Source organism: Peromyscus californicus, unplaced genomic scaffold (genome assembly GCF_007827085.1).
Source record: "Peromyscus californicus insignis strain IS unplaced genomic scaffold, ASM782708v3 Scaffold_16__1_contigs__length_79575227, whole genome shotgun sequence".
NCBI classification, from domain to species: domain Eukaryota; kingdom Metazoa; phylum Chordata; class Mammalia; order Rodentia; family Cricetidae; genus Peromyscus; species Peromyscus californicus.
The window spans coordinates 2,692,332-2,703,025 of NW_026294458.1; the positions used below are offsets into that span (position 1 = coordinate 2,692,332).

Consider the following 10,694-nt stretch of genomic DNA (forward strand, 5'->3'; position numbering starts at 1 on the left):
TTGGATTCTGGACATTCCTCACTTGGGTGTATCACTCTGGCCCATATACCAAGTGACTGGGAAAGCTGTTAGTCTGAGTAGAGCCTGGAATAGGAGAAGTCTCTTCAGCAGGTCCAGGCTACTCTACCATTGGACAATATAATCCTGCAGAACTGATGATACTTGAGGTGTCAGTGGCAGATAGGGATATTGTTTGGAGATACTGGCAGGTCACCATAGGTAATCAGAGAAGAGACCTTAGGAATTTTGGAGTATGGCTCTACCACCACCTGCAGCAAACTAGTTTCCATTTAAGAAACAGCTCTTGGCTTGCTATTGAGCCTTAGTAGAAACTAAACATTGACAATGGGCCACCAAGTTACCATGTGACCTGAGCTACCCATCGTGAGCTGGGTGTTATTTGACCCACCAAATCATGAAGTAGGGCATGCACAACAGTGATCTGTTATAAAATGGAAGTGGTATAAATGTGATCAGGCCAGAGCAGGTCCTGAAGGCACAAGCAAGTTACATGAAGAAGTTGCCCAACCTGAAAGATGCCAGCAAAGGGAAATCTTCACAGGGGGCAGAACTTGGGGCACTACACATGGTCATACATTTTGTTTGGAAGGAGAAATGACAAGGTGTGTGATTGTTCACTGATTCATGGTCTGTGGCCAGTGGATTGGTTGAATGGCCAGGGACTTGGAAAAAGCATGACTGGAAAATTGGTGAAAACATTATCTACAGAAGAAGTATATAGATCAATCTCTCCATATGGGTGAAGAAGGTAAGGATACTTTTGTCCCATGTGAATGCTCATCAAAAAGTGACTCAGATAAGGAGTTGTTCAATAATCAAGTAGAGTGAATGACTCATTCTGTGGACAGTCAGTCTCTTTCCCAGTCATCCCTGTAACTGCCCAAAGGGCCTATAAACAAAGTGGCCATCATGGCAGAGAAGGGAGTTATGCATGGGCTCAACAACATGGACTTCCATTTACCAAGGCTGACCTGGCTACAGCTGCTGCTGAGTGCCAGACCTGCCAACAGCAGAGACCAACACTGAGCTCCCAGTATGGCACCATTCTCCAGGGTGACCAGCTAGTGATCCAATGGCAGATTGACTACATTAAACCACTTTCTTTGTGGACAGGACAATGCTTTGCCCTTACTGGAGTAGATACTTATTCTGGTTATAGATTTGCCTTTCTACATAATGCTTCTCCCAAAATTACTATCTGTGGACTTATCCATTGTCATGGTATTCCACACAGCATTGCTTCTGACCAAGGAACACTTCACAACCAAACAAGGGTGACAGAGGGCCAATGTTCATGGAATCCACTGGTCTTAACATGTTCCCCAAGATCCTGAAGCAGCTGTCCTGATAGAATGATGGAATGGCCTTTTAAAGACACAGTTATAGTGCCAATTAGTAGCAGTCATTTGGAGGGCTGAGGCAGAGTTCTCCAGAATTATATGGTTTAAACCAGTGTCCAGCTGGAGAGATGGCTCAGAGGTTAAGCGCACTGGCTGCTCTTCCAGAGGTCCTGGGTTCAATTCCCAGCAACTACATGGTGACACAACCATCTATAATTTGATCTGGTGCCCTCTTCTGGCATGTAGGCAAAATACTGTATACATAATAAATAAATAAATCTTTATAAATAAATAAATAAATAAATAAATAAATAAATAAATAAATAAATAAATAAAAACCAGTGTCCAATATATAGTATGGTTTCTCCCATAGCCAGGATTTACATGTCCAGGAATCAAGGGGTGGAAAGGGAATAGTTCCACTCACTATCACCCTTAGTGATCTCCTAGGAAAATTTTTGCCTCCTGTTCCCACAACCTTAAGTTCAGCTAGCCTAGAAGTTTTGGTTCCAGAGGTGGTGTGATGGTTTGCATATGAATGGGCTCCATAGGCTCATATATTTGGATGCTTTAGTCATCAGGGGAGTTGCACTACTTGAGAAGGATTAGGAGGTGTGGCCTTATTGGAGTAAGTGTACCACTGGGGGTGGGCTTTGAAGTTTCAAAAGCCCAAGCCAGACCCAGTGGCTCTCTCTTTCTGTTGCCTGTGGATCCAGATGTAGAACTCTCAGCTCCATCTCCAGCAACATGTCTTTCTGCATCCTGCCATGTTCCCTGCCATGATGATAATGAACTAAACCTCTGAAATTGTAAGCAAGTGCCAGTGAACTGATTTCCTTTATAAGAGTTGCCCTGGTCATAGTGTCTCTTCACGGCAATAGAACACTGACTAAGACAGGACTCTTCCAGGATAGGTGGGCTCTGGAGCAGTAGAAAGGAAAATAACAGGGTACAAGTTATCTGATAGGGGATATTTGAAAGGGGGAACTCTTTGGGGAGGGGTAAGAAAGGTAAATAGAGAACAAGGAGGGAGGAAAGTAAAATTACAATAACTATTTACCTAAAAAAAAAAACCTATAATACATCTAAGTCTACCGATAAATAACATTAGTTTTAATGAATATTTCTCATCTGGGCTAACAATTTTCTCTTTAAAGGCCAAAGGTCACCTAACAAAAACTAGACATAAGAAGCCTTCTTTTGAGGCCAGGGCTGTCCGAGAGACTTCCAAAACCTACAGCCTACGGTTATTGCCTCCAGAGGTAGAAGGTAAGTTCTTATTGCTAAAGATATCTTGCACTTCAGAAAGAAGGCACCATGTAAGCTTCCAAAGGAGGGAGGCAGGCAACAGCCCCACCTAGGTGAGACCCTGTGAACCACAGCAGTGATGAGCATGGCATGATAACCCTAAGTATGCAGTCCTTGTCCATATAAAAGCCCATTGTCCTAGAGGTAATCTGGCAACCTACTCATTCCTAAGCAGTGCAATAAAGAGTAGCATTTATGTAGAACAAGTCAAATTTGTTCAAAACCTGTTTTTATACTACAAATATATAGCAAAAATAAAAGTGGGAAATCTCAATATAGGCTTTCATAAACACTAAGCTCATAAAAACTTGTTTTTAAAGAGCCATATTATGAGTACTACATTCATCTGAGGTACTTCCTTTAAGGAAGGGATGGAGTCTTCATTAAATACTTTAGTTGGCATTTATTACCCATCAAAGTGATCATAGTCCCTCAAGTGCAGGGTTTCCTGCTTCTCTAAGGACCTTTAAACTCCCTTCACGCTCCATGTGTTCCATACTCTTTCATGTCCAGTTCATGAACGAACACACCCAAACATCTCCAGCTGGTGGATGTTACAGGAAGGTCATATTCCTGTGGGAACCTACTAATCAATGATCTTTGCTCCTTTGTTTCTATTTCCTAAGCTTCTACAGAAGATATTCCAGTACACCAAACACATAACTGACTGAAACACCATTTCAACCTTATCTGTTACACAACTTGGTAGAAAACACTTACATTTTTATAATAATTTTTACTTTTATCTAATATAACAAGACAATCCAAGCCAGGTGCGGTGGCACACACCTTTAATCCCAGTAGGTAAACATGCAGGCAAAACACCCAGACACATGAAATAGTAAAACTCTCTTTTAAAAAAATTAAACAATGGCTCTACAATCATTAAAATCCTCCTTCGATGACAAAGGTCTACCTGGCATCTTTCAGTCTGTTAATTCTGAATGCCTCTCAAGACACTACCTAGGGAAGTTATAACACAGTCCTAGGCCAGACATATTCGAGTTTGAGTCCTGGCCCACAAATCACCAGTTAATTACTCCTTCAACTTAGTGAAGCTCTTTGTGCCTCAACTTCTTCACCTATAAACAGGCATCATATTCTCTTCCTAATACGATTTTTTTGTGGAATAAATTTTGTGCATGTGTATTTATGTGTATCACAACAAATTTCTTAATTGGAAAAAAAGGCATTCAATAGATAACAGCTACTATAACATGTAGGAGGACAGTCGTTCGTTAACTCAATAGCTATTAAAGAATTTCTTAGTGCCAGATTTTGGGGGATGTAGAGATGAATAAACGGGTCCCTGTTATAATTCTATCTAGCATGTTTGCTTTGTTCCAGACAACTAATGTGTATAACCTTACTTTAACCATTCAATCACCAAGTATCACTACTTCCACTGTCCAGATCAAGAATTTCACACCTAGTGATAAAAACTGGATTAATAATGAGTGCTACATGACTCCCAAATTTCTGTCCTAAATACTTCTCTGCTTTACCAGATAAGGACTTAACATTAAGGCATATGCAAAGGTAGAGTTTATAGACTTTGTTATTATTATTATTATTATTATTATTATTTTGGTTTTTTGAGACAGGGTTTCTCTGTGTAGCTTTGGAGCCTGTCCTGGAACTTGCTCTGTAGACCAGGCTGGCCTTGAACTCACAGAGATCTGGCCTGCCTCTGCCTTCCAAAGAGTGCTGGGATTAAAGGCATGTGCCACCACTGCCTGGCTATTTTTAGTATTTTGACACAAAATAAGAGTACTCCAGGACTAGTGTTTCATAGCCACAGACTCCGGCAAAAACACTGATAAAGTGAGTTCTCTTTTCGTCCATTTGGTTCAGGTGTTGTTCTGTGGTTGTTGCCTCGTTGGCTCGCCTTGTTTTTGAGCTGAAATCTCAGTCTGCAGCCTATGGTCCCTGTAAATCACAGCAGTCCTCAGAGATTGGTCTTCCAAATCCTGGAACCACAAGTGTTTCCCACCATTCTCGCTTAGCCTCTGCTATGTCCTTGTCTCCTCGACGTTGTTCCTTTTTAAGAAAAGGAACGTTTCTGTGGAGAACTGTCCACTCTGATTCACCTCAATTGTGTAGCTTTCACATATAATTGTTTTTCAAGAGTTACAGAATGTATGGGCACTTCCCAAGAATTAACTTGGTTGACTTTTTTTTTTTTTTTTTTTTTTTTTGGTTTTTCGAGACAGGGTTTCTCTGTGTAGCTTTGCGCCTTTCCTGGAACTCACTTGGTAGCCCAGGCTGGCCTCGAACTCACAGAGATCCGCCTGGCTCTGCCTCCCGAGTGCTGGGATTAAAGGCGTGCGCCACCACCGCCCGGCTTTTGGTTTACTTTTTTTTTTTTTTTTTTTTTTTTTTTGGTTTACTTTTTGATGGACACACTTATTTAATCATGAACAGTTTGATGATTAAGGAAGCCACATTTGATTCAAAGGAAGCACTCTATACATGTTTTCTCAGTGCTGACCAGCTTGTTCAGAGTGTTTACATAGTGAACAAGGTGAGGTGGCCATCCAGTGTTTTTAGAAAACTATATATTTCTCCTTATGTTTCTACAGATACCGTTATGTGAAGGGAACAGCTACACCTATTCAGATAAAAGTAATTACTTCCCAGGTTGAAAATAACAACAGAAAAGGCCGAGTTCCAGGAAGGAAGCAGCACAAAGACAATGTAACAAAACTAGAAAGGTAGCCCACAAGCTGTTTCCTTCCTTTAAAACTACACTTCTTGACTGTCTGGGGGAGGGGGGTTCTCCTTCCATTATGTGGGTACCAGGGATGGAACTAAGGTCCTAGGTTTGGCAGCAAGTGCCTAATTGACCGGCTGAGCCTTCTCTACCATCCATAATTACTCTATTTCTTAAAGTGCTAAAGATGAGATTTTCTTTGAATTTAAAACTTAAAAAAAGAAGAAAAGATAACTAGGGCATACTGAGTGGTAGCCTGCTTACCCATGGTGCCCTGAGTTCCATCCTCAGCACTGAAAACAAACAAATAAATAAATAAATAAATAGAGCAGACAGAACTCCTATAAGCACAGCTGATTTACAGAAATAATTTATAGACTATACCGAGTCCTTGCACTCTTGATCACCTCTTAAAAGCATTTGAAAAGAAATCAAGTGGTATCACTTCAACAATGCTGTAAGGAATCAGCCCAGTATCTGCACTGAAAAACACTGATGAACAAAATGTGATGACTAAACACCTCCTTCCAAACAAAACATTTTCACTTAATAAGAAAACATTTTTATTCAGTTTGGTGCCAAACTGGAAGAGATCTCAGGAATACTTCATCAGTCTCCTACTTTTGCAGGAAATGGGTGTGGAGGAATATCAGTGATCCAGTTCCTTGTTCACGAATCTTCTCGCAGCACGACCTTATCTAACGTGAGCACGCACTTAGAGCATACCATCCATCACGATTTTCTGCCGTACAGCTTTCACTTACCATATTTAAATAATCAAAGCTGCGTGCTCAATCATTACACAATCCGCGAAGGTAAATGGTGAGAAGATTTCTTTTTAAGACTCAGAATTCAGAAATGTAAATACTTATTACTTTGCCCTCAAGAAAGTAAGAAGCCTCTTCTGAGAAGAAAACACCAGGGAACTAAGGTTAACTGAACGAAGGAATTTAGTGAAGGTTAAATAACAATATATAGAAAATTATGAGCTGTATAATTCCTAATAAAACTTTTTGTAAAGACACACCTTTACTTTTGAAGAACTAGTTGGTCATATTCTTGCTGAAGAAGTTTTGGGAGAAAGAACAAACTAACAAGAAAGAGCGTGCGTCCTGAGGGTGACTAACCCCGGCTTCCTTTCACTTCAGGAGGGCGCGCCATCCACGCGGCTGGCCGCTGGCCCAGCAGCCCCCTCCTACCCGCCTACGGCACGCCCACCTACCCACGGCACGCCCACCCACGCACGGCATGCCCCACCCACCCACGGCACGCCCCTTGCCCCCGCCAGCCCACCCACGGCACGCTCCCCCATCGCTCGCCCACTCACCCCCCCACCCGGTACCTGCGGGCTGGGCCGGGCCAGCGACGCAGTCAACCCGCGGCGAGTGCGGCAAGGGCCTGCTCCAGGGCCGCGGGACCCCGGGCGGCAGGTAGGAGCCTGACTTCCGCCGGATCGCCACCCGCCTGAATGTGTAGTCGCCCTGGCTGCTCATGGTGGCCTGCGGTCACTCCCCGGAAGCCTCAGCCCACGTCCAGGCCCAGCGGCTCCCCGCACCCAGCGCAGCCCCCAGGCCTCGCTTCCCGGGCCGCTGCGCTCCTGCTCCGTCGGACCCACGGGCGGCGGCCCAGGCCGCCTCCACGGCACAGCCAATTGCCGGAGCGCAGTGCGGTCCCGCCCGGGAGGCTGGGGGACCCGCGTCGCCCATTGGCCCAGGGGCAGGCCGCGGGCACCTGCCAGGCTCACCTGGACCGCAGAAGCGCCTCGCCCGCTCACCTAGCGGCCACGCCCCGGGATGCCGGAAGAACAGTCTCGGTGAACCACGCTCCAAGGGCCAAAAGTCTCTGGGCTGCGAACTTGAAGTGAGGAAACCAAGCTTTGAAAACTGAGGAGAGCTAGCACTGCCGAGCTGGAATTCCAACCGAGTCTGCACCTCCGCTCTTTTAGGAAGAACCGAATCGTCTTGCCAGGAGCACTCTTGGAAGAATAAGGAAGCACAGCTCTCATTTTAAAGGGAGTGACCATGGCCCCAGGAACACAGATTTAAGTTACCCCAAATTCCTTGTTCCAACGTGGAAGCAGTCTTATAGTTTCACAGAACAAATAAAATTAAATCAAAATCAAGGGAAGTATAAAATACATCGATAGGTATATCAGAGGGGCTTTTTATTTCTTTTTTCTTTCTTTCTTTTTTTTTTCCTATAAGCCTTAAGATACTCTCTCGTGACATTCTTAGTTTTGGGGTTGCTAGAAGTCAGTGGGTCTGCTAAGTCGATAGATCCCAAGATGTTAGTTTTGACACAGGGGATAGCAAGAAATGGCTGTTCCCCTGGACTAAAGTTAGTCCAAGACAAGGTCATTAGCCTCTGGCCTGCAACAATCCAGTCTTTCCACAGTACTGAGATTCTAATCAGCCTGTCAGAGTAAGCCAGAAGTGGAGCAAACATCCACGGTTTCCAGAACAGCGCAAGACCCACTTATCATGACCACAGTTAAAAATATCGTAGTAATAAGTTCAAAAGATTTGTGCAAACAAAGCAGTTTTTTTAGTGTGTAATTCTGCAGAAAAGGGACATAAGCGCAGAGAAGAGGCAAGAGTAGCTGGGGTGGTGATCTGGCACAAGGCAATGGCTTTTTTTTTTTTTTTTTTTTTGGCTTTTCCAGACAGGGTTTCTCTGTGTAGCTTTGCACCTTTCCTGGAACTTGCTTTGTAGACCAGGCTGGCCTCAAACTCACAGAGGCCCACCTGGCTCTGCCTCCTCAGGGCTGGGATTAAAGGCGTGCGCCACCACCACCCAGCGGCAATGACTTTTTGAAGTTCCTTAATTACAATAAATGTTTGTCCTCTCTTACCATAGACCAGGACTTGCTCTCCTTCCAAATTCCCCATCTTATTAGTTTAGGATAGTTTATTTAGTAACTAATTTGGGACTCCACACCGTCTCCCTTCTTTGATCTGGGCTGTCACATAGCAGACTGGCTGCGCTTTTCCAGCTCTCAGGAGCTGTGAGGTAAGCTGACTTCAGCCTCCAGCTAGGAGAGAGCAAAGCCTCGGAATATCTGCTTATCCGCAGCCCATGAACTGTAGCACACTTCACGCTGAAAATGAACCGTAACAACTCATTTCTTACACCACTTTCAGGAATTTAGTGATAATGCACAAAAGCACTTTAATTCTTTAATTTGTCAAGCATACACATATAGATGCATATGTGCAAATCTCTCTCTATAGATATAGATATACACGTATATATGGAAGATACAAGAGAATGCAAATGTGTTTGTTTGCAATGGTGACACCCTGTAGGCTTTGTTGCTGGGGAAGCTGGAGCAGGAGGATCACTTGAATCTAGGAGGCTGAAGTCAACCTGGGCAGTGTAGTGAGACCTTGAATGTGTGTGTGTGTGTGTGTGTGTGTGTGTGTGTGTGTGTGTGTGTGTGTGTGTGTGTAATCCCTGTCCTGCCTAATAAGAGATTGTGTTCCTGAACCACGGAGACAGAAAAAGGCACATTCAAGTTCTCCAGCTCAAGCAGTTTCACGACTGCTACATTAATTTTGGAAGCCTCCCCCAAATTGCTTCAATTAATCCTACACCCAGCTGGTAGAATGTAGCCCTATAATCCAGCTCTTTTCAGCTCAACTTTTTCAGTTTTCTTGGCTTGTAGTCCAATAAACATGCCCTTAAAAGAAGTAACTATTTTCCCAATGTATTATTATCATTGTGGAGTGTGTGTATGTGTGTGTGTGCATCTGTGTTGCTGAGGTTCAAACCTAGGATTTTCCATATCCTAGATAAGCATTGTACCCCCATACTATCTCCATAGCTCTCTATTGTTAATGTATCTCTTCAGATCTTGTTTAAAGGGGCATTTGCTCCCTTAGGGTTTATTTTCCATTATCACAGTGCTACAGCTAATTACTGTTGTGGTGATATTGTGTCCCCCAATATATTGTGCACCCTAATAAACTTACCTAGGGTCAGAGAACAGAACAGCCACTAGACAGACATAGAAGCCAGAAAATGGTGGCACACACACCTTTAATCCTATCACTTGGGAGGCAGAGATCCACCCGGATCTCTGTGAGTTCAAGGCTACACTGGAAACACCAGGCATGGTGACTCACACCTTTAATCTCAGGAAGTGATGGCAGGAAGCAGAAAGGTACATAAGGCATGAGTACCAGGAACTAAGCTTTTTAAACTTTTAGCTTTTAGCAGCAGTTCAGCTGAGATCCATTCAGATGAGGATGCAGAGGCTTTCAGTCTGAGGAAACAAGATCAGCTGAGAAGTTGGCAAAGTGAGGTTGAATGTGGTTTGTTCTGTTTCTCTGATCTGTCAGAATTCACCCCAACACTTGGCTCCGGGTTTGTTTTTATTAATAAGACCTTTTACGATCTGTCCTACACACTGTCTCTTTCTGGGCAATTGCAGTTTAATCTGCTGTGCCATGAACAAGTGACTTTATAAATGTACCCATTACTGGGCCTCTTGGGGCAGACCTATATGTAATGTCTGCTGCTTGGAAGGCTAAGGCAGGATGGTCACAGCTCAGGTCTGCCTGGACTGCAGAGTGTAGTCACGGCCAGCTTGGTCACTTACCAAGATTCTGTTTCCAGAAAAGAATATTTTTTTAGGGCTGGAGATATTGCTCAGTGGTGGAATTCTTGCCTAGTATGCTTGAGACTCTGAGTACCGTCTCTAGCACAACAAAATAAAGTAATGCACAAAGAGCTTTTGCCTTTTGTGAGGTAAATTAACTATAACTCAAATGCAAAGTTGTCATATGTCACTATATTCAATTAAAAGGTATTGTTGCATTTAATAATAGTGCATTAGCAGTGTAGTTTGTTTTCAAGTGAGAAGAGGCTGGCAGGCTTCTCTTTAGAAATGAATTATCAAACAAAAGTTTTTCTTAGAAGATATTCCTCTTTCTGTAATAAATGTAAAGCTGAAACCAAAAGGATGACTCACAGGTTAATGGAAAACTGAAACCAAGAATACACCTTGTAGGTTAAGAGTTCTGTTTATAGTCAAAACAATTCCTGTCTGTTCCTAGCTAAGAGATATGTCCTATGTCAAGTCCCTGCTAATAAAGACTTCTATCTGTAACCAAGAATAAGTTCCTGCTCTGAAGTACACTGCTGGCAACCCCTGCTCACTTCATGTGTATTCTGGCTTTTGATGTGTATCTTTGCCTTTGTTCTTCCCCTTTTATTGTATGGGCTGCAGAGATGGCTCAGCCGTTAAAGACTAGGCTCACAACCAAAAAATTTTAGTATCCTTTTAACAATAGGTAGCTGCTGTGGAACAA

General features: G+C 43.3%; 1 protein-coding gene across 6 annotated transcripts in view; it reads right to left on the reverse strand.

The window, feature by feature from the left end:
- Nucleotides 1–7,255, reverse strand: part of Fgd4 (FYVE, RhoGEF and PH domain containing 4) — a 209,840-nt gene extending 202,585 nt beyond the window's left edge. The window contains exon 1 of one of the 6 annotated variants that reach the window (XR_008218682.1): nt 6,725–7,080. Coding sequence is in view for 4 of the 6 variants with exons in the window: in XM_052739970.1 (XP_052595930.1) it covers nt 6,725–6,875 (151 nt within the window). In the remaining 2 variants the exon portion in view is untranslated. Of the gene's footprint in view, nt 1–6,724; nt 7,082–7,126 lie in introns of those variants that run through there. The other 5 variants (XM_052739977.1, XM_052739970.1, XM_052739969.1 and 2 more) reach the window with 5 other exon arrangements.
- Between the last annotated feature and the right edge of the window lie 3,439 nt (nt 7,256–10,694).